The sequence below is a fragment of the Petaurus breviceps genome, unplaced genomic scaffold (genome assembly GCF_028583685.1).
Source record: "Petaurus breviceps papuanus isolate PSGF00001 unplaced genomic scaffold, PetGlider_PUasm1.0 91041, whole genome shotgun sequence".
NCBI lineage: Eukaryota > Metazoa > Chordata > Mammalia > Diprotodontia > Petauridae > Petaurus > Petaurus breviceps.
This window is the reverse complement of record NW_027187400.1, coordinates 17,454,726-17,477,284: the sequence shown is the minus strand read 5'-3', so window position 1 is coordinate 17,477,284 and position 22,559 is coordinate 17,454,726. Positions and strand designations below refer to the sequence as shown.

Sequence of the window (22,559 nt, the reverse complement as noted above, 5' to 3'; positions counted from 1 at the left end):
AGGATGTCAGGGATGGGAGGGCCCTTAGAACACAGGATGTCAGAGCTGGGAGGGCCCTTAGAACACAGAAAGTCAGAACTGGGAGGGCCCTTAGAACACAGGATGTCAGAACTGGGAGGGCCCTTAGAACACAGGATGTCAAAGCTGGGAGGGATGTCTGGAATCACTTTCCCATTTGCTTCATCTTATAAATGGGAAAACTGAGGCCCATGGAGAGGAAGTGACTTTCCTAAGTCACACTTGGAGTCACCAGCCCTTCTCTGAAGGTGATCACCAGAAAAGAGCCCAGGCATGATCAGGAGGGGCCCTGGTATGGTGAAAGGAATGAAAATTCATTAAGTGTGCACTATGTGTTAGGCACTGTTCTAAGTGCTTTACAAATAGGATTTCATTTGATCCCCAAAACAACCATGTGCCCTTATTATCCCCATTTCACAGATGATGAAACTGAGGTAGACAGGTGAGGTGACTTGCACAGGGCCACAGAGTAAATATCTGAGCCTGGATTTGAATTCGGGCTTCCTGACTCCAGGCACCTGTGGCAGCCAGCTGACAGCAGAAGGGGGCACTGATCACATCCTGGTGCTCACCCTCTTGCAGGAGAAGATCAGTAAGATGAAGGCTAATGAGGCCAAGCTGGAGAGTGACAAGCGGAGGCTGAAGGAGATCCTGGATGCCTCCGAGAGCCGGGCCACCAAGCTGGAGCTGCTCCGGCACTCACTGGAGGGAGAACTGCAGCGGAGCCGGCTGGGGATGGGCGACCGTGAGGCCCAGGCCCAGGCCCTCCGAGACCGGGCAGAGAACTTAGAGAGACAGGTGAGGCCTGCCCAGTTGTCTCCTCACCTCATCTACCCTCTGCCTGCCCCTCCAAGCCTCATTCCCTCCCTTCTGGTATCCCTTCTCCTTAGCACACCGGATGTCGGAGCTTGAAGGGGCCTAAGAACATGGAATGTCAGCGCAGAGGTCTTAGAACATAGAATGTCAGAACTGGGAGAACCCATAGAACAGGGGATGTCAGAGCTGAGAGAACCCATAGAGCAGGGAATGTCAGAACTGGAAGGGCCCTTAGAACATGGGATGTCAGAACAGAGGCCTTAGAACATAGAATGTCAGAACTGGGAGAACCATAGAACAAGGAATATCAGAGCTGGGGGGGACCTTAGAACATGAGATGTCAGAATTTAAAGGGAAGAGGAGGAAAGGAATAAGCATTTATGTAGCACCTACTACGTGCTGGGCATTATGCTAAGGGTTTTACAAACATCCTCTCATTTGATCTCATTACTAACAGGTCGGTGAGATGATTCTCATTTCCCAGTTGAGGAAACTGGCAAAGAGATTAAGAAGCTGAGACAAAATGAGGCTGCACGGACTTCAGAGCAGAGAGTGTGGGAGCTCTCCCTTGCCTCTCAGGCCCTGAGCCTCCCTGTCCTCTCCTGCTCGGGTCCATGGCTCTTCCAGGAATGTGTTCCTCTAGGAGGCCCAGAATGCAGCCAGCTTCCCACGGGGCTAGATGCCTCTCCTCCCGCGCTCCCTCACTGTCCTGTTCCCAATCGCTCCCCTCCCCTTAGCACTGAATTTGGAATCACAGGCACTCACTGGCTCAGAACCCCAGCTTTCCTGTGTGGCCTTGGGCCAACAAGTCTTCTCGTCTCTGGGCCACAGTTTTCTCCTCTGTAACACGAGGGAGTTGGAGCTGATGGGATAGAAGGACTTTTCTCGTTTCAAAACCTCCAAGGGGATTTTCTGTCAGCTCCATGGAGTACAGACTCCTCCATTCCATATTCATTGCCCTGATCCTCATCCTGAGTCCTTCTCCAGGCCTGCCACACCGTCTGGCACCTGGTATTTGCCAAGCACCCACTATGCTTTGCGTACCATACTTTTTCTCTCTATAAGGAAAATGAAGAAAGGCATAAAACAGAGTCCCTCCCCTCAAAGATGGCACAGTCGGGCTGGAGAAACAGGGGGATGCAAGCATGTGCGCTCTCTCTCTTCTCTCTCTCTCCTTCCTCTCTCTCCTCTCTTCCTCTCTCTCTCTCTCTCTCTCTGTCTCTCTCTCTCTCTCTCACACACACACACACACACATGCACACACACACACACACACACACACAGAAAACAGAGAAGAATTAAGGGCTATGTTGTGTGGAAAGGGCCTTGAGGACTAGAAGGGTCCTCAGAAAGGAGACCTTTCTTGGGGAGCCAGGCCTTGAAGGATAAGCAGAGTGTTTTTGATCTGGTTTCCAAGTAGGGACATAGTGGGACACCCCTGATCTAGCCCAGTCCCCTCATTTTACAGATGAGGAAACTGAGGCCCAAAGAAGTTATGTGATTTGCCCAGGTTCACACAACTAATTAGTGGCAGAGCTAGGTTTCCAACACAAGGCCAGTTTGATGCACTGGGCCATGATGCCTCCGAGGTAGGTTGGTGCCAGGGTTTTTAACCACTTTTTACAGAGAAGAGTCAGGCTCTGAGTGGTAGAGTACTTGACCAAGATCCCATGCAGTATCTGAGGAAGAACTTGAACCTGGTTCTCTTGGCTCCAAGCCTGACGAGATTTGTGTAAATAGATTGGTGTTGCTGTCTTCCTCCTTGCAGCTGGCAGACAGTGAGCTGAAGGCCGGAGCCCTGCAGTTGACCGTGGATAGGCTGAACATAGCAGTGGCCAAGGCAGAGGAGAGTGAGGCGGCCCTGAAGGAGAAGGTGCAGAGCCTGACAGCATCCTTGGCGGAGAGCAGCCGCTCTGTGACCTCGGCCCAGGACAAGAACCTGCATCTCCAGAAGTCCCTGACGGCCAGTGAGCATGACCGCAGGGTTCTCCAGGTGAGCTGAAGCAGCCTAGCGTGTTTCAGGTTAATGAGCCAGCTGATGGGGATAGACCTTGGTGCTCTAGATGAGAGCCAGCCAGGAAGGAACAGGCTAGGGTATACCAGGTCAGGAATCCAGTGAATGGCTTACGGCAGACTGTAGGTTCTAAGGCAGGGGACCAGCCAGTGGGAATATGTCACAGGGTTCTAAGTTAGAGAAATAGCCTGTGGAAACAGGTTGAAGTGTTCAAGGTAAGTAAGCCAACCCAAGAATTCCTTACAACAGACCTTAGGGTTCTGGATGAATGAGGTAACCAGTGGAAACAGATCATGCAGTTTTAAGTAAGACTGACAGAAAGACAATGGGAACAGATCATGCAGTCCTGAGCAAGAGAGACAAACAATGGAAACAGATCATGCAGCTCTGCATGAGAGGCAGACAATGGGGACAAACTGGGGAGTTCTGCGTAAGTGAGGTGGCCAATAAGAATAAGCCATGAAGTTCTAGGTCAGAAATCAGCCTGTGGGAATAGGCTGGGGGGAGGGGCATTATGTGAGAGATGACCAATGGGATAGGATGGGAAGGGGTTCTTAGACCAGTGGGAACAGGCAGAGGGTTCCACCTGGAAACAGGAGTAATAGCTTAAGTAAGTGATGATACAATGAGGAATACTTGGGATAGGCATTGAGAGGCCCAGGGCCTGGTGGAGGAGAGGAGGGCTGCCCAATCCCAAATATTAAATGGACCCCTCTGGCAGAGCTGGGGAGCCCCGGGAACAGCTCCCTGGGTTCCAGCAGTCCCTCATTCTCTCCCAGGAGCGTTTAGATGTCGCCCGCCAGGCCACGGCAGAGGCCAAGAAGCAGAGCAGCTCCCTGGGGGAACAGATCCAAACCCTGCGCAGTGAACGAGCAGACCTGGAGCTCCAGAAGGCTGACCTTGAGGGCCAGGTGCAGCAGCTGCAGGAGGTAGGGGGCCAAGGCTCTGGATGGCAGGGGGCTCTTCCGTGTGAGCCTGTGCCTTCCCGGCAGCCCCCACCCCCATCAGCAGTCACTCAATTAGCCCCTGATCCATCCACTTGCCCTTCCCTGGGGCCCCCATCCCTTTCCTAGCTCCTGCCACCCCACATCAGAGCCACCACTTTTCCCTCACAGCCCTGCCCTACCCTGGTCCTCCCTGTAGGGGGCTGAGGCCCCGACCTCCCCTGCTTTCTTTCCCCTAATCTGCATCCTAGCTGCTCGACCAGCGGCAGGAGAGTGAGACCACTGCTCTGCAGGGCCTGCAGAAGGTGAAGGACGAGAAGCAGCAGCTCCAGGAGTGCCTGACCAGCCTGCAGAAGTCCCTGACCCAGCTGGAGGGGGAGAAGCGGGAGGCCGAGCGCTCGGCCCTGCGGCTAGAGAAGGACCGGGCTGCCCTCAAGAGGACTCTAGACAAGGTGAGCCCCTTCCTCTTCCCATCCAACCAATCTTCTGCCTCGGATGGTAGTGAGCTCCCCATCCCTGCACATCTTAAAGCAGTCAGCCATCAAACAAACAAGTATTTATTAACGGCCTCCTACATACCAGGCACTGCTCTAGGCCAGAGGGGGATACACACATAAAGAAGGAAAAATCCCTGCTTACAGTGCGATTATATTCGAATAAAGAAGACAACAAAGAAATACAAATATGTAGAGAAAGGTTCAGTATTAGGTAATTTCTCAGGGAGGGCATTAGCATTTGTGGAAATTGGAAGAGGTTCATGCAGAAGGTGGTGTTTAAAGAAGAAAAGAATATTAAAAACAGAAATAATATTGAAGAAAGAAAGCGATCCCATGAGATCAAGGTGAGAAGGGAGTGTGTATCCCAGGCAGGGAGCACAGCCAGTGTGTAACTGAGAGATGAGGGATTATGTATGAGGAGCAGAGAGAAGGCCGGGTTGGCCACATCTCAGAGTGCAGAAAGGAGAGTAACATCCGATGAGGCTGGGAAGGGAAGTTGGGGCCAGTATCTTGAGGGTTTTAAATGCTAAACAGAAGAGTTTATAGTTTTTCCTAGAGGCAATAGGAAGCCACAGAAGTTGGTTAAATAGCGGGGATCATATAGTCAATTGGCTGCCATATGTAGGTCAGACTAGAACAGGGAGATACCCGAGGCAGGGAGACCAGGCAGGAAGCAATTGCCATGATCTAGGTGAGAGCTGCTGAGAGCCAAGACTTAAGATGGTGGCCATGTGAGTGGAGAGAATGGGAGGGTCATAGGAGATGTAGTGGAGATAGAAACGGCGAGGTTTGGCTACTGATTGGATATAGGAGATGAGGGAAGGTTAGAGAGTCAGGATAATGAGGAGGTGAAAAGCTGCTATTGGTTGGAAGGATGGAAGGGCTGCCTTCAGCTGAAGTGGGAGAATTTGGGGGGCAAAGATAGCGTGCTTGGTATTGGACACATTGAATTACAGAGGTCTCTGGGACATCCAATGGACTGAAGCCCAGGGGAAACTGGGGCTTGGGTACAGAGCTCCTCATAGGGATGATGGCCAAGCCCATGGGGAGCTGTAGCAGGGGGTCACTGCATCCGCCTTCTGAAGGCCTTTCCAACCCAGAGATCTGGATTTCACGGCAGGTGGAGCGTGAGAAGCTACGCAGCCATGAGGACTCCATTCGGCTGAATCATGAGAAGGGCCTCCTGGACCGCTCCCTCACTGGGGCTGAGCAGGAGCTCACTGAGGCCCAGAAGCAGATCCATCAGCTCGAGGTGGGTGTCCCTCCCTGCCTCCCCACACCTCTCCTTTCCCGGGCCAGGGAGTGGTACTCCCCACCCCAGGTCCAGGCCACGGCATCCTGGGAGACAGCATGGTCTGAGCCCAGGCAGCTGGTGCATTCAGAGACCACTGAAGAAGGTGAAATAGGGCTGGGCAGAGGTGGGTCACGTAGGAGCCCTTGGGGGGTATACACAGCTAGAACCTCTGGGTCTGTCCAACCCTTGGCTGTCGCCCAACCTAGCCCATGGCCTCAGTCAGTCAATCAGCCCATCAAAAAGCATTTAATTCAGTGCTACTATGTTCCAGGTACTCAGCTAAAGCTCTAGGGTTCAAAGAAAGGCAAAAACGACCCCTGCCCTCAAGGAACTTACCTTCTAATGAGAGAGCCAACATGTGTATCACTATATACATATATAACCATAAATAAAGCTATTATGTATAATATAATCTATTTATATATTATATAAAATTATATGAAACTATAGATAGACATATGTATCCACATAGGATAAGGACAGAGTAGGTGGACAGTAATCTTAGTAGAAAAGGTGCTAGCAGCTGGGGGAACTGCTAAAGGTCTCCTAATGGAAATGGGATTTGAGCGGCCTAGAAGATAAATTCAGGAGGTAGTGGTTAGTGGATGGAGCACATCAGATAAGGGGACCGGCCATAGGGAGAACAGAAATCCCCTTCATGGCTCTAGGGTCCCCCAGCATGACATTTCTCTCTAGAAGCTCTCACATTGACATTCTATCCTCCAGCCTAGAAACCTCAGCTTGGCCCCCTCTGTGTCTCCTCTCTGTCTTTGGGGCTGCCGTGATTTCCCTCCCCATCCTTTTCACTAGGCCCAGCTGCTGGAGATGGAACAGGGTCAGTGCCTGCTGGAGACAGGGGGACAGACCCAGCTGGAGCTGCAGCAGGAGTTGGAGCGGCTTCGAGGGGCCCAGGCACAGGCCGAGCGGACCATGGAGGCCCGGGAGCGTGTTCACCGTCAGCGCATCCGTGGGCTGGAGGAGCATGTGAGTGCAGCAGACGCAGAGGCCATGGGATGTCCTGGGATACACTGAACATGGAGTCAGGAGACCTGCTTCAGATGCTGGTTCTATGACCGCTCTGAGACCGTTTTCTCATCTGCAAGCTGGGGCCATAGAGCCCTCTCCTACTTACCTTTCCTGGATGCTGGGAGCAAAGTACTTTATTACCCCTCCGGCTATCATCATTCTGACCAGGGGGCCTCCATTACCATCAGCAGTAATGGGGAGCAAAGAAAGGAAGAGAACAGATACCTCAAAACTTAGGCTGCTTTTTGCAAATTAATAGAAAAACAGTCTGGGCAAAGGGTCCTGCATCTGGGCACCTGTCTTGGTGCTTGCCCATCCCAGGGACCCACAGCAGGGCTGACGGATATTTGCTTTCTTCCTTCTGATGTTCCTTGAGGGTTCTGGGTAGAACTGAATCCCTTCCCCTCCCTGTAAGGGAATGAGGTTTGGCGAAGCTGAAAGAGCCTGGGCCTCAAATCAAGCCACCTCCTCTGTGCAAAGTGGGGACAATAATCCCCACGCTGCCTCCTTTGTAGGGTGGTGTAAGGAAGGTGCTTTTTGCGGGAATAGGCAGACAACAAGCATTTATGAAACACAGACAAGCTGAATGGCACAGAGTACAGTGAAGAACTTGTCGTTGGGAAGACCTGAGTTCAAATCCTGCCTCAGACACTTAACTAGCTGTATGACTTTGGGGCAAGGCACTTGATCTCTCTCAGCCTCAGTTCCTTCATCCATAAAATGGGGATAATCACATCACCCACCTCCAAGGGCTCTTGTGAGGATGCCACGAGTTTTGTGTGGCACCTTAAGGCTACGTAAATGGTAACTAAAAGCACTGTGTACCAGGCACTTGGGGACCAATGCAAAGAAAGACAGCCCTTGCCCTTGCCAGTGCATATTCTATTGGAAAAGGAGGCTGAAAAGAGGGGAGGAGAGGAAAGGTTGCGGGGGGGATGGGGTCAGCAGCCTGTCCAGGAGGGGAATGAAGGATGGCCGTCCTGGGCCCCTCCCCAGAATAGGGGCATCTACCGATGGGAAAAGGGGCCCAGGAAGCAGAGGAGATGTTACAGGGTAAGAAGGCCCCCCAATGCATCTTTCTAGGATGCTGGAAGCTGGTGTTGCTGATTTCCTTAACACTTTCCACCCCCTCTCCCCACAGATCTCCACCCTGAAGGAACGGCTGCAGCAGGAACTTCGTAGAGTCCCCCAGGGCTTCTCCCCATCCTCCTCATCTTCTGCCCCCTCTGGAAACTGAGCCCCCTTATCGCCTGGGCAGAAGCTGAGCCTCCATCCTCACCCTGGACCTGGACACTGTCTTAGTGCTAGGCCTGCTTCTGGCCCAGCTGCCTCAGAGCATTCCAGGGGCACTAGGGGGACCACGGGCCAGAGCCTGGGCACTGAAGAAAGGAGGGGAAGCAATGACCTGCTTGGCTGCAGAGGGCAGAATGAGGAGCAGAATCAGAAAGGCAGATTTGGGTTCGATGCATGGAAATATTAACCACCAGTCAGAGTGGCCTGGGCTGCCTTGGGAGATGCTCCCATCACTGGAGGGATCCCAGCAAAGGTGGTGGGATGCCCACATGTGGGGGGGGGCATTGTACCAGGGACTCCTGCTGAGGACTGGGTTGGCCCACATGGCCCCTGAGGGCCTTCAAGCTCTGAGATCATGTGATTCTGTGACTGTTCCCCCTCCACAGCTGGGCTGCTGGCAGAGGCTGGATTCCAGCCCTGCCAAGGGACCAGTCAGCTTCCCCTGCCTGTGGGTCAAGCCCATTAGGCCCGAGGCAGTGAGTCACTTTGGGATGGGGGAGGACCCCACTGATTCAGTTCTCACCTCCCTGCTCCCTACCCCACCCCTTCCCAGGTGACTCTGGCCTCTTCCTAGAGTCTCAGATGGTCATCTTCATTGGCTTCCTCTTAGAAAACATCCAAGCATAGTCGCACGGGCCTGTGGCTCTTATGCCTTTTAAGAAAACCCCACCTGTGTTTCTTTGAGGGAAAAAAAAAAGTGAGAAGAAAAAGCTGTTTTCTATTGTTTTTTTCCAGGGGGGACTTGTATGCTGTCACTGACCCCCCCCTTAACTCTGCCTTGGGGATTGGGGAAAATGAGGTAGAGAGGAGGGGGTGTGGTCCCCTTCCTGGCTCCCTGAGCTCATAAGATGGAACACAGCTCCTCAGCAGTCCTTAAGTAAGACTTTAGAAATGAGCACATTTCTGAGAGGAGGGGAGGTTCATGCCCACTTGGCATGAGAACGTGGAGAAGAGATTCTATGATGAAAAGCCCCCATGGGCTCAAGGGGCCTGGATTCTGTGTGACCTTGGATGCTTTCCACTCTCTGAGCCTGTTTCCTCATCTGTACAATGGGACCAGTGACCCCCGGCCTTCCCATCGTCTTTCCTGGATGTTGTGAGAACAGAAAGAAGCAGCCAGAAATGTGTGCTGGGGGGATGGAGTCACCAGTGGGCCCATTGTCCAGATCCCTGGAGAAAGCCCTGTGGACAGAGAGGAGAGAGTTTGCCTCTCAAGGCCAGAGCCCAGGGGTTCAGGGCGCAGGCTTAGCACTGATAACTTCCAATGCTGGGCCAGTCTCTTTAAGTCTCTGACGTGTGTGTGTGTGTTTATATAGAGATGTTTGTACTTTGTGTATACGTTTCTATGTATTTCTCTATATGTGTATGTTTATGTCTGTAGGTATGTATATATATTGTATATATGTGTATCTGTAGATATATATGTATAGGTGTCTATATGTTATACATTATATATGCCTGTATTTGTGTGTACATGTTTGTACAGGGATGTATATTGTGAATGTGTGCACATTTGTATGTGTGTGTGTATAATGTCTGTCTGCATGTCCATATATTGTCTATGTATGTGTATAGCTAAGTATACATGGGTGTGTGTTTATAGATGTTCGTCCAGATAAGTTACTGTAACCTTAAGTTGCGTGAGACTCAAAGGGATGAATTGATCCATCCCCCAGGTCATTCCCCCACCCCCATTAGAGGATAGATTTGAACCTGGGTCCCTGCTGATCCCCAGGCCAGCACTGGCTGTAGAATCATTATTATTTTTAGTATTCTAGAGTTGCCCACCCTGCCCTCCCCTCCCCTCCCCTTCTGTCAGCCCCCAGAAGGAGAAAAAGGCAGATTCCACCTTACCCTTGTGCCCCAACGTACTAATCCCAAACTTGGGTAACTTTTCTTTTTTCTTGAAAAATTCTTTATTTTGTACAAAAAAAAATATATGATCTGACACCCCACTACAGTACGTCTGCCCAAGGGCCTACTTTGGTGGAAACGCGTGGGGTGCCAGTGAGCACCAGGCATAGGGAATGACAGGGAGCAGCAGGCATCAGACCCCAGGCCCTCCTTTGCTCCAGCTGAGCTGCCCACCACAGGCTGATGCTGGAGGAGGGCACCCTGGAGACCGAGGGGAGGGGACCGAGCCGTACCAGGGTCAGGTGGAGGACTAGGGGATGCTGAGCCAGGAGATAAGAAGGCTGGGGTGGGGGGCACCCCATGAGAGTTATCTTCAAGTTTCTGAAGGGCTGCAGAATGGTTGAACAAGCTCTGCTCGGCCTCAGAGGGCAAAGTGAGGCCGGAGAGAGCAAGTCACAGAGGGCCAGATTTTAGTTTGGTGAAAGGAGAAATTTCCCAACAGTGAGAGCCATCCATGTGGAGTGGGCTGTCTGGGGGGCTCACAGGCTTGCTGCTGGAAGGGGACTCAGAGGCCATCAAGTCCAACTCTGATTTCATAGATAAGGAAACTGAGGCACAGAGAGGTTGCGACTTGCCTAGAGTTATACAGCTAGTAAGAATCTGGGCCAGGATTGGAGCTCTGGTCTTTATGATGCCAAGCCTAACACTCCATCTTCATGGCCTCTGGGTTCCTGTCCAGCCCCTGATGCCGCTGACACCCAGGACTCTATGAACAAGCTAGGCAGGGAGCAGGAAGATGGACAGGAGGGGCATGGCCCACCCTGTACCCTCCCCCACCCACCCAGGGTAGCTGTAGGCTCATCTCCCATCCCTATACTTAAGTCTGCTTACACACAAAAAGGAAAGAATTAAAAACCAGTTTTTTTTTAACCACACAACAGAATCAAACCCAGCCCCTCCCACCCAAGCCTGCTGGCCTGGATTCGAGCAGCTGGAGGTCCCCTGGCCCTCGGCTAGGCCCAGCTCCCCTCCCTGTGCCCCCTTGCCACTAGCAGCCCCCACAGCTCCTGGCACAGGAGGCAGCCACAGACTGGCACAGGCCACTCTTCGCCATCACACCACACTTGGAGAACTTGTCCCGGCAGAGGTCGGCTAGAGAGGGTAAAGGAAGAGGGTCAGGCTGGGCCCCAGGGGAGATGGTGGTGACCCTACCCCTGCACCCAGGGATAGGGTGAGGCCAGAGGAAACAGTGCAGAGCTGGAGCTGCCTTTGAGTCGGTGCCCAGTGGGGGCGGTTCTCCCCACCCCCCAGTCCCTGCATCAGACAGGGCAGGAGGTGGGGCGGGGAGGGGATCTCTGTGGGCCTTAGGGCCCCCTCCTACCTCGGAGCAGCTCCTCATGGGCGCAGACGGTCCGGACGCAGATTTCTTTGTTGATAATGTACATTCGGCGAAGGCTGGGGATTGAGGAATGGGGAGGTTCATTGCCATCCTCCCAGTGGCCCCACTCCCCACAGCCAGGCATCCATTACCCATACACCCTTGCAGATGGCTGGGGCATTGGGTCCTCTAGTCCTAAAGGGCTTTCTCAGGGTGGGGGGGGGGGTCTGAGGTGCCACCCTCTGGTGCCCTCCCCAAGCCACTCACCTATAGAAGCACTCCTCGTTGAGGCATTGTTTGCAGGGCCTGTGGACCGAGTACAGGCGGGTACAGGGGTACTGCTCCTCCCTACAGTCTGGGGGAGGCAGGGAGTGTGAGAGAAGCAGGGCTCAGAGTCCTCCCCCTGCCTTCTCCCCAAGACCCTTGCCACCTTCTGTTGTGCCACATGGGGCCCGGGTTCCCTCTGTGCCCTCTCCAGACTGCGCTTGGGCCTAGTGGGCAAAGGGAGAGTGGCCAGGTTCTTACCTAGTGGTCCAGGCTCCGTGGGCTCTGTCTCTGGGTTTTCTGTGAGGTGAGAGACCAGAAGGGATGAAGGTAGAGTCTCCTTAGAGATGAGAAATTATCACACACACCCCCTTCTGACAGACTGAGAAACTCAGGCCTGGAGAAGGGGGAGCCAGGAAGACACAGGACAAGGACAAGGAATGGGCAGCCAAGCATTCATTCAACAAACATTTATCAAGCTACTACATGTCAATGAGCACCCAGGCACTGACAAAGAATGAAATGATCCCCTCTCAGTGAGGGAGGAGGCGGGAGAAGGTAAGGACTAGAAAAGGCAGGAAGCCTTGAGCCCATTCCTGGCTCTCAGCCCTGCAGGAGGCCAAGCTGCTGGTCAGGGAGAGGCCAGGGTCAGGTTAGGGACCTACCATTGGTGGGGGCTGGGATCACCTCCTGCTGGACCTGCTGCTGGGACTGGTACTGCAGCTGTTCCTCTGGGGGGCGATGGGTGGACTCTGCCAAGAAGGAAGAACACAGGTGGCCTTCTGGATTTCCTGCCCCCTCTCAGCCCCCTCCCTCAGCCTCCGCCCCATTCCCCATTCTGGCCAGCTGCATACCTTGGTAATCGTAGTACTCGGGATTGTCTGGATGGGCGAGAAGGGAGGGGGTTAGATAGGCAGCCATGAGGGCCCCTCTGCTAAGCTGGGGAGCTCTGGTAACAGACCCCCCCAGCACTTGGGTTCCCCCAGCCCAAGCCCAAAGTGAACGGCTTTGCCCACCCTCTAGGGCCTTTGATGCAAAAAGCTTGTGGCAGAGACGAGATCTAGAGAGGAAAGTGCCTAAAGGTGGCTGAGGCTGGGCTGGAACTCTAAAGGATGGGCAAGGGTCTGCACTTTGCACAGAAGAAAGAGCCAGGGATAGTGAACCAGTGAACGAGAAGGTGTGTGAAAGCAGTCTTAAGTGAAGGATGCTCACAAGTAAGGGACCAGGGATGACCTGCTTGGGCCCAAAGGAAAGAGCCAGGATCAAAGGGTTTGTCACCAAGAGGACAGTCTGGGTTTGGTATGACTTCAAGCTTCCTAACAACCAGGCCCAAAGGGCAGTGGGAGCTAAGGGGCTGCCTGCCGCTGCAAAGGGAGGCTGCAGGACCTCGTTCTGGGGGTGCTGTAGAGAATCTCCGTTTAGGTCAGAAATGGATGAGATGCTCTCTGGGCCCCTTCCAACTTCAGTATCCTCTGAGCCACAGCAGGGCAAGGTGGAAGCTTCGGGGCCTCCCCAGCCCTCACCCCCTGTCTGCCACTCACCAATCTGGTCCCCATAATGTGTATACTGGATGTGCTCAGGATCGATGTCATACTGTCCCTGGGCCAGCAGCCCGGCTGAAAGGAAGAAGACAAAGGTCAGAGATGTATTAGGTGGGGTCGAGAGGGAAGTCTAGGGGTCCTCAGAACCCAGAAAGGGACATCATGGTACAATGGGAAAATCACTAGAGCTAGAGACAGGACTGGAACTGGAACCCTGCCTCTCTCTGCTGCTTGCTGCCTATGGAATGTCGACCAAGTCCCTTAGCCTCCATGGGCCTCAGTTTCTCTTTCTGTCAAAGGAGGGAGTTGGGCTATATGGCCTCTGAAGTCCCTTCCAGCTCTAGAAATGTGATTCTATGAGCATAACAGATAGGACTAGGGCCCTGGATGGACCAGAAGAAGAATGGATGGATTCACAGTTGAGGGGGGAAGGAGGAGGTCAGGACGATCTGGCCCATGTTAAGGTCTAGCCTAAAGACATGCCCCTTCCTTGCCTTTAGGAAAGGGGCAAAGAGGACAGCTCATAGGATCATCCACTTAAGAGCTGGGATTATTTCTCAGAGATGGGCAGGGACATCATTGATAAAATCAAAGAACTGTAGGGATGGGGCAGGAGGTAGGTAGGTAATAAGTCCTGAGTTCAAATCTGGCCTCAGAGGCTTCCTTGCTGAGCAAATCACTTAACCATTGTCTGCCTCAGTTTCTTTCTCTATAAAATGGGCACATAATAACACCTCCCTCCCAGGGTCAGATGAGACCATACTTGTGAAGCACTCAGTACAGTGCTATAGAAAGGTTAGCTATTATTCTGATGGGAGGAATCTCGGATAACAACAGCAGAAGTCTGCCATCTCAACAATGTTTCAATGTCTACAAAGTGTTTTGATCCTCACAGCAGCTCTCCAAGATCATTGCCCCTCTGTTTTACAGATGGGGAAACAAAGGTTCAGAGATGTCAAGTGTCTGACTCGGATCAGTAAACGTCCGATATAAGGAGAGGGAGTAGACATAATTTCATGAATGCAGGACACCTAGAAAATAGTGTCAGGAGAAGCTTGGGTCTGGATATTCTCCTGACACTCAGCACCCTTTTCATTTCATCACCATCCTTTTTACAAAGGGGGAGACTAGGAGTCTGAGTGGGAGAGGAACTTGCCCAAGGTCCCAGTGAATCAGTGGAGAAGCTGGATTTAGAACCCAGGACCCCAGACTCCTAACTCAACTCTTTGGAGGGTCTTGGGGTCAAGTGGCAAGTTCCTGGGTGTCAGGGTGAGTGCCTATCTGTAATGAGAATGTAAATTTTAAAGATCTTCCCTGCCCCTAAGCTAAAGTGCACCTGAAGCCTGGGGAGGGAGGCTTGTTTTTCAGTAGATACTTCTTGATTGGCCAGTGAGTCAATAAGGTTGTTACATTCTCTGAGCCAGGAGAAGGCTATATAAGCCCTGATGTGTAGCTTTGTTTTGGGACTCACTTTGAGAAGTGTTCTGTGATTTGATCTGAATTCTGGGAAGCCGTTGTTGAGAGTCCCCCGGCTTTGAAAAACCCAGATGTTGATTGGGTATGGATGTAATGGCTGGACAGTTTGGAAAGCTGTCTACTTGATCTGTTTCTGTCTTGATAATTCTGCCTGTATACTTTGAAGCTCGGGGTGCTGACCTTTTTGCCCTGAACAAGGTAAATGATATATATCTGACTGATTAAAGTAAGCTTGTTAACCCATTTTGAGTTGCTTTCCTTTATCAAAGCAGATCCAAGAACCTGTGGTAGCAGCAAACCCTGAGGACGCCGGGGTGCTTGCCGCTACACTATCCTCATCGGCTTCTGTGGGAGTACAGGACACTGTGGAGAGGGGCAGCTTGGATGTGGGACAGAGCTGACATTTGGGCTTTAGAGGCTATGGCTGCCATAGGAAGGTGGGTCAAGAAGAATCCTATCCATGCTAGGCAGGGGCATCAATGTGGGAAAGACAAATGTCCTGCCCCCCATCCTCTGGGGCACTTCTTATAGTTGAGAATCTGATAAAGGGAGATGATCCTGAGGCCTTGGTGGACCCCATGCACTACTCACCAGGCAGGCATAACAGGAAGAGGTAGGCAGCTCTCATGACAACAAATATGGTAACCAGGAGGGGATAAAACTGGAGGGATGAACTGGGAGAAAGAAGATAGTGTAGTTAAACTCATTATCTTTCTTCCAAAATCTACCCATCTTCCAAATTTCCTTGTTTCTCTAATATTTCTATCCTCTCCTCTCCACCTTACAGTCATTACCCTATTTCAGGCCCTTATCACCTCCGTCCTGGACTTTCTTAATAGCTTCCTAATTTGTCTCAAGTCTCTCCCACTCCCTAAAGCATGGCTACCAAGTGATATTCCAATAACACACATCTGACCTTGTCACTGCCCTGCTGGAGAAACTCCAGTTGCTCTCTATTGCCTTCAGGATCAATACAAATTCTCCGGTTAGGCATTTAAAGCCCTTCCCAGTCTGGCCCCTTCCCCCCTTCACACTCCTCTCCTTCATGCATGCTATGGTCAATCCAAACCTTCTACAGGCCATCCAATTGCTCCCATCTCCCTGCTTTTGCACAGGCTGTGCCCTGCCCCCATGCCTGGCATGTCCTCATGTATTCAACATCTCTGGCTCTTGCCATCCATCAAGGCTCAGTTCAAAGACCACCTACCTCCTATGGCTTTTCCTGATTTCCTTCCATGCTCCCCTCTCCCTCTGACACACCCTTTCCCACTGTTACTGTGTAGATGTCTTGGATCTGAGAGGCAACATCAGTGCTGGGTAGTGCAGAGAAAGCTGGCCTCGGGCAGAAAGTCCTGGGTTTGAGTCCTGTCTCTTAACACATATTGTATGTGTGACCCTGGGCAGATCACTTAACCTTCCTAGTGCTCTAGGAAACTCCCTGAGACTTGGGTGGCAGAGAAGGGGCCACCTTGCCCTGGTAGAGTTTCCTCATCTGACAGCCCCTTATATCTACAAAATCCAATCCTTCTATTTTGTCTTTACTTATCTGTGTGAGTGTTGTTTCCTCAAGGAAAGGTAAGCTCCTTAAGGGGAGAGGTTTTCTTTTGGCCCCACCAGAGCCTAGCACAGTGCCTGCACACAGTTGGCACTTAATAAATGCTCATTGAATTGACTCCCCTCTGATCTTCCAAGGATCTCAAAAGCCTGCTTGCTCTCTCTGCCTTTCCTTCTCCCCTTCCTCACCTTTGTCTGTCTCTGTCTGTCTCTTTCTGTCTCTGTCTCTCTCTCTCTCTCTGACTCTTGAAGGTAGCCCTAGAGATCTTGTATGTATATGGTGGTGAACAGCAGATACTGACCTCGGAGATCCTGACTCCCTCTAATGCTCCCTCCCTCTCCCCCATATACATATTTATATTGGTCACTTAATAATAATTAGCACTTACCTAAGTTCAAATCTGGCCTCAGTCACTTCCTAGCTGTGTGACCCTGGACAAGTCACTTCACCCTGTTTGCCTTAGTTTCCTCATCCATAAAATGATCTGGAGGAGGAAATGGCAAACCAGTGTCTCTGCCATGAAAATCCCACATGGGGTCACAGAGAATCGGACAAGACTGCGACTCCACAACAACAGAAATTTACCTGGTGCTTTAAGGTTTGCAAAGAGTTTACAAATATTACCACATTTGATCTCACAACAACCCTGGGAGGTAGGACCTCTTGTTATCCCCATTTTACAGATGGGGAAACAGAGGCAGGCAGAGGTAAAGTGACATGCCCAGGGTCAGAAGTAGGATTTTCCCACAAGGTCTTCCTGACTCCAAGCCCAATGCTTTCTCCACTTTGACACCCAGCTACCCCTGATAAACCCTACAAAACCCTAATAAACCTCTAACAGACCCAATGTCCCCCTACCTATCTGCCATGACACACAAGGGAGCCAAAAAAGGATCTCGAAGTTCTTCTGGTCCTTCCTTCATTATATTATTCTTGTGGGGCAGTCGGGGTAAAGTGACTTGCCCAGGATCACACAGCTAGTAAGTGTCTGAGGTTGGATTTGAACTCAGGTCCTCCTAAATTCTAGGGCTGGTGCTCTGCACCACCTAGCTGCTCCGATCCCTTCATTTTAGAAAGGGGCACACTGAGCCCCAGAGAGGAAAAGTGACTCATCCCAAGTCGTACCAGTGCTAAGTACCAGAACTGGGTAACAGTATGCTATTGAGTGGCATGGTCTATTATAGCGGAAAGAGAGCTGGTTTTGGAATCAGGTCCTGGATTCAAATCCTGATTCTGCTGCTTACTACCTAACAATAACAATGTTAATTGGCATCTATACAGTGCTTTTAGGTTTACAAACCTATCTGCCACAAATATCATTATTCCCATTTTATAGATTAGGAAACTGAGACTCAGAGGGAAAGTCACTTGCCTAGATCACAGCTAGTGTCTGAGTCAGGATTTGAATTCGCAAAGATAACTCTCCCTGACTCCATACTCAGCACTCAATGCATTATAGCGCCACTGGGCTGCTCTGCAGAGCCCTATCTAAAACCCATTCTGCAGAAAAAGGAAGGGTCTATGCTCTCCACACATGGGAGCCCAGACCCCCTGGATTCAATGCTTCATTCTCTCTCTTCCATCTAGCCTTGCTCAGGCTCAGCAGGTCCATGTGCCAGCTCCATAGTGCTGCCCAGAATGCCACCTGGTCCCAATTAGACTCTGGGCACTGAGCATCTCTCCTAAGTGACTCCACATGCTCCCCACCCTAGGCTGAATGGGGCCCCCTCTGTGCTAGTGGGGGGTCACCCACACCGAAGCTAGGAGACCTCCCTTCTTGCCAAGGAAGTTGAGCCCCACAGAAATCAGAGATATGGCACTGTTACATACTCTAGACACATGGGAATAGGTTCTTAGGATTAAGAAAGGAGAGATTTGACCCAGATCTCAGGAGGAACTTTTATAGACTCATAAAATGTCAGAATTAAAGGGCCCTTAGTGTGTAGAATGTCAGAGTTGGGAGGGACCTTAGATCAGAGAATTCAGAGACAGAAGGGTCCTTAGAACATAGGATGTGGGAGCAGGAAAGAACTTTACAGCACGGACTGTCAGGACTGGAATGGATCTGGTGACACAGAATGTTGAGGTTGGAGGAACTTTAGAACGCAGGTCAGTCAGAAGAATGTGAGAACTTACCAACCCACACATTTTGCAGAGAAGGAAACCAAGACCCCTCCTGCTTTCCCCTTGGATCTGGGAGGATGGAGAGGGAATTCGGGCAGATCAAGATCATCCATGCCAGTTAGTGACAGGGCTTCTACCAGAACCCCCCCCACCCCAATTCTCTTCCCAGGTTGAGACCAGTCTGAAAGTATTTGACCCTTCTTGGGTTAGCTCTGGTGGTGCAGGAGAAAGAGGACAGAACTGAGAAGAAAGTATCCCATGGTTCCTGTATTCCTTCCAAAGCCCCCAATAGCTGCCTCCATCCCACAAGTCCAACGAGATAAGAATTTCTTGTACAAGCTATTCACATAGTGATTTTACACCTGTTCGTTCCCTCCCACCCCCAATTGATCCTCAAATCAACACTCTGTGGTTGGAAGGACTGAGGTTATTACCCCATTTTATAGATGAGGAAACCGAAGCCTACAGAAGGAAAAAGATTTGCATATAGCCACACCACTAATTAAGTGGCACACGGTGTATTAGAACTCAGGTCTTCCAGCTTGCAGGTGAACATTCTTTCTGCTGTACCAGAAGGTGTCTATGAGGACTAACCGATGGACCTGGGTCATAGAACTGGAAGGGCCACAACCAATCACCTAGTACTTCATCTGACAGAAGAGAAAACAAGGGCCCAGAGAAGACAAGTGACTTGCCCAAGGTCACACAGAAAGTGGAGTCAGTATTCCAACCCAGGTCTTCTGATTCTGATGGGGCCACTAGGTGACGCCATAGTAGGTTGGGCATAGAGTGCTGGGCCTGAATTCAGGAAGACTCATCTTCATAAATTCAAATCCAGCCTCACGCTGTGTGACCCTGGGCAAATCACTTCATCCTGTTTGCATCAGTTTCTTCATCTGTTAAATGAGTTGGAGAAGAAAATGACAAACCACTCCAGTATCTTTGCTGAGAAAACGCCAAATGGGGTCATTAAGAATCTGACACATGTACAACGTCCGACTCTGAATCCACTTCCATATGCTATCTCTAATGCTGGACCAAGGAGAAAGAAGAGAAGGAGAGGGAGGAGAAGGAAGAAGAGACATTCATGAGGTCCACAAGACCTGCAGAAGATCCTGATCTCCCCATTAAGGGACTGTTTGATATTTCTTTGCCAAGCTGCCTTCTTCCTTTCCAAAGGCAGGGTCACATGGCCCAGACTGGGATCAATCACCACATTTAACACCTACTATGCACCAGGAACTAGGGATACAAGGACAGAAATGAAACAATGCCTGCCCTCAAGGAGCTTACGTTCTGTCTGCAGATCCAATATGTTCACATACATGTGCATTCAGCATAAATACAAGGTAATTTGGGGGGAAGCAGTCACTAACAACGGGGAGGGAGGAGGGGGGAAAGGACAGAGAGAGGATCAAGAAAGGTGGCCCCTGAGTTGAACTTTGAAGCAAACCCGGGATTTTTAAGCAGTAGAGGGAAGGAATGCCTTCCAGTCATGGGCAACAGACTTGCATAAATCGGTGAGAATGGGTGAATATTCCCTATGTGAAGGAAAGTGACAAGGTCAGCCTGGCCCAAACTCAGAGCATAAAATAAGCTAAAGTCGATTTACTTGTATAACAGGTAAGGGCTGGGCTTGGCTCCAGTGCCCAGGGCCCCCTAATCTCCACATTCCCTTTCTCTGGCGCCTGGTCCCAGGAGTTCTATGCCTGCAGGGGGTCAGGGGTGAGTTGGGGGAGTAGGAGAATCTCCCAGCTGGGCCTCTTCCTGGCTCTCTGGAACCTTCCTATGCTCTCTCTATGGGGCCAACTTCTAAAGGCTCATTTGGCTGAGGAGGATGTTCTAAGAGCTGGATCAAGAAGACCTAGCCCTGGGCCTGGCAGTCCCAGGATAAGATGGGGGAGGGCCAAAGTATCCAGGCCTCCTCTCCCAAGCTTCCTTTCAGTGCCACTTAGCAATGCAATTTAACTCAATTTGGCAAACATTTATTAATCACTTCTTGGATCTGAAAGCACTATTTATAGTTAAGTCCAAAGGGAGCCTACTCTCGAAATAGATCTCAGCATCCTCAAGATCCCCTAATCTCTCCCCACCCATGTAGACCCCTAGCAGTTTACGGGACTCTCCACTCCCACCATGGAGGATAAAGAGAAATCCCAAGTTTTCCCATCTGGGTGCTCTCCACCCTTACTCCCATCATCCAATGGTCCCTCCGGTTCATTCCCTCACTCCCCTGCCCCTTCTTCAGAGCACCCCCACAGGACTTGGTGCTCAGTACCTTCCCCCACCCCCAACACTGGCCCCATCTCAACTCAGTACTAATTCTCAACCCTCTTCCCCTACAACCTCAGTCTGACCCAGGGAGAGAAGGGGGACAGAACCAGACTGTCTGCTCTTCCAGAGCAGGGCAGGGGTCTAGGGTAGAAAAAAACCAGATGTTTCATCCAGCACATCTGGGAACAATCATCGAGAGAAAACACACACACTCACACACACACTCCTTCTCCCTTTCGACAGACCCCACCTTCTCCCCTCCCCCCACATTCCAACTGCCCCAGAGAACAAAAGCTGACCGCCCCCCCAGACACAGGCGAGTACACGCACACATACACTCTCCCCCTCTCTTCTCTCTCTCTCTCTCTCTCTCTCTCTCTCTCTCTCTCTCTCTCTCTCTCTCTCTCACACACACACACACACACACACACACACACAGGCAGATTTTCGCAGAGATCCTGGCAAAACCATAACATAAAGCACCCAGATCCTAATCCTGGCCTCCAACCACCCCCTCCACTGCCCCTCACCACCAGGGACCTCCCCTCCATCCAGTCTTCCAACACCTAGGGAGCTGCTCCCCACCCCAATCTTCTAGCAGCAGCCCTGGGACAGCCGCACTCCCCTTCCAGTAGTTCTCACTCCCACCTCCCAAAATAGAAAAAAAAAAGTTTTAAAGTGCTTTGAGATCTCATTTAGACTAGGCAGGGAAGGTCACCCTCCAGTCACTGCTTTGCTTTCCGGACCCCCTCCCATATTTGGAACCAGCCACCCCCTTCCCAAACCTTCCCAAGTCTAGAGGTAGGGACCTCAGAGCCCCATACGGGAGACTGAGGTCCGGGGTCCCTCCTGGCCCCTCCCCCAACTTCCCACCTCCCTTCTCCTCCACCGTCTCCTCCAGCTAGGATAGGGAGGGGAGAGGTCTTTCCCTCCTCCCTGCAGGCAGCCCCCCATCCAGGCCGGCCCCAGCCAGCCGGCTCCTCTCCTACCTGTCTGGGTCTCTCTCCTCTGCCCACTCAGCTGCCTGCCAAGAGCCTCCCCCTTCTCCCCAGTCCCCTAACGGGACAAGCCGCCACCTCCAGCCTCACCCTCCGCTGGGTCCTAATGCTAGAGTCAGGAGAGCTCTGGCCAGATGTGGAGCGGGGGCGGGGCATGGACGGGCTGGAGTCCGGTCCTGGGGCCAGGCTGGGGTAGTCCTGGAACACCCTCAGGGACTGAGATGCTAGAGGTGGGTAGGGCTGGGAGGACCTGGTGTCCCTGGTGGGGAAATGCCCAATGTATAGAGATGACCGAAGACCTCTGAGCATCCCAAGAGTGGTGAAGAGAGCGAAGATTCTGAGACAGGAGACCTGGGTCAGGGGGCTGGCTCTGCCATTTACAAGCGGTGTGACTGTGAGCAAGTCACTTTCCTCCCCTAGGTTTCAGTTTCTTCCTCTATAAAAAAAAGAGGGTCAGGCTCAATCAAGGCTTCTTGACCTTCTTTCGTTTCATAATAATATTTAACACGTCATAATAATGATAAAGTAGCTTAGATAAGATAGCTTAGAATGTATATAGCAATTTAAGGTTCACAAAGCGCTTTACAAGTATTATCTAATTTTATCCTTACAACAATCCTGGGAGGTATAGGTGCTAGCCCCATTTTACAGATAAGAGAACTGAGGCTGAGGGACGATTTTTCATTATCTTATTTATTTTTTAATGGTATTCTATTTTTTCCAAGTACATGTAAAGACAATTTTAACGTTCATTTAAAAACTTTTTTGAGTTTCAAATTTTCTCGCTCCCTGCCTCCCCACCCCCCTTAAGACAGTGAGCAATTTGATATAGGTGATATATGTGCAATCATGTAAAATATATTTCCATATTCATCATGTTGTAAAAGAAGAAACAGACCAAAATTTTAGAAACCATGAAAAAAATAGTGAAAATAGTATCTTCCATCTGCATCCAGATTTCATCAGGTCTTTCTCTGGATGTGGATAGCATTTTCCACCACGGGTCCTTGCTGAGGGAAGTTATTAAATCATTGAAAAGAACCCCTAAATTTCCATTTAAATTTAGTGCTTAATAAAAATAAAGATAAAAATTTTCCCATCCAAATTCACAGACTCACCCTGAAATCTATTTACAGACCCCCCAAAGGGTCCATGGACCCCAGGTTAAGTACCACAGGACTACTAGATAAATT

General features: G+C 51.0%; 2 protein-coding genes across 6 annotated transcripts in view; one reads left to right on the top strand and one right to left on the bottom strand.

Moving 5' to 3' along the window:
* CROCC (ciliary rootlet coiled-coil, rootletin) overlaps positions 1-8,612 on the top strand; it is a 77,789-nt gene extending 69,177 nt beyond the window's left edge. For 2 of the 3 annotated variants that reach the window (XM_069078755.1, XM_069078753.1), the window contains exons 31-37: positions 601-816; positions 2,603-2,827; positions 3,628-3,777; positions 4,044-4,244; positions 5,410-5,541; positions 6,394-6,567; positions 7,751-8,612. In XM_069078755.1, coding sequence (XP_068934856.1) covers positions 601-816; positions 2,603-2,827; positions 3,628-3,777; positions 4,044-4,244; positions 5,410-5,541; positions 6,394-6,567; positions 7,751-7,846 — 1,194 coding nt within the window. In that variant the 3' untranslated portion in view covers positions 7,847-8,612. The remainder of the gene's footprint in view (positions 1-600; positions 817-2,602; positions 2,828-3,627; positions 3,778-4,043; positions 4,245-5,409; positions 5,542-6,393; positions 6,568-7,750) is intronic. The other variant, XM_069078754.1, reaches the window with a different exon arrangement.
* Positions 8,613-9,794: 1,182 nt separating this feature from the next.
* On the bottom strand, positions 9,795-21,564 carry MFAP2 (microfibril associated protein 2). Of its 3 annotated transcripts, none has more exons than XM_069078758.1 (9): positions 21,457-21,564; positions 15,007-15,089; positions 12,940-13,014; positions 12,253-12,279; positions 12,064-12,150; positions 11,660-11,698; positions 11,402-11,489; positions 11,138-11,211; positions 9,795-10,908 (listed from the first exon to the last, which is right to left on the bottom strand). In XM_069078758.1, exons 2-9 carry the CDS (start codon positions 15,041-15,043, stop codon positions 10,805-10,807), a joined length of 531 nt encoding a protein of 176 aa, XP_068934859.1. In that variant the 5' UTR covers positions 15,044-15,089; positions 21,457-21,564; the 3' UTR covers positions 9,795-10,804. The 3 variants fall into 3 exon arrangements, with proteins under 3 accessions (XP_068934859.1, XP_068934858.1, XP_068934860.1); XM_069078757.1 differs by having other exon boundaries at positions 21,358-21,500; XM_069078759.1 differs by lacking the exon at positions 21,457-21,564 and adding an exon at positions 16,359-16,454.
* Between the last annotated feature and the right edge of the window lie 995 nt (positions 21,565-22,559).

Coding starts and splice junctions, on each gene's coding strand:
- MFAP2 (XM_069078758.1), bottom strand. CDS start 15,043: ATGAGAGCTGCCTACCTCTTCCTGTTATGCCTGCCTG. Junction 11,699..12,063: donor GATCCCAGCCCCCACCAATG/GTAGGTCCCTAA, acceptor CTCACCTCACAG/AAAACCCAGAGACAGAGCCC. Junction 11,490..11,659: donor CACGGAGCCTGGACCACTAG/GTAAGAACCTGG, acceptor TGCCTCCCCCAG/ACTGTAGGGAGGAGCAGTAC.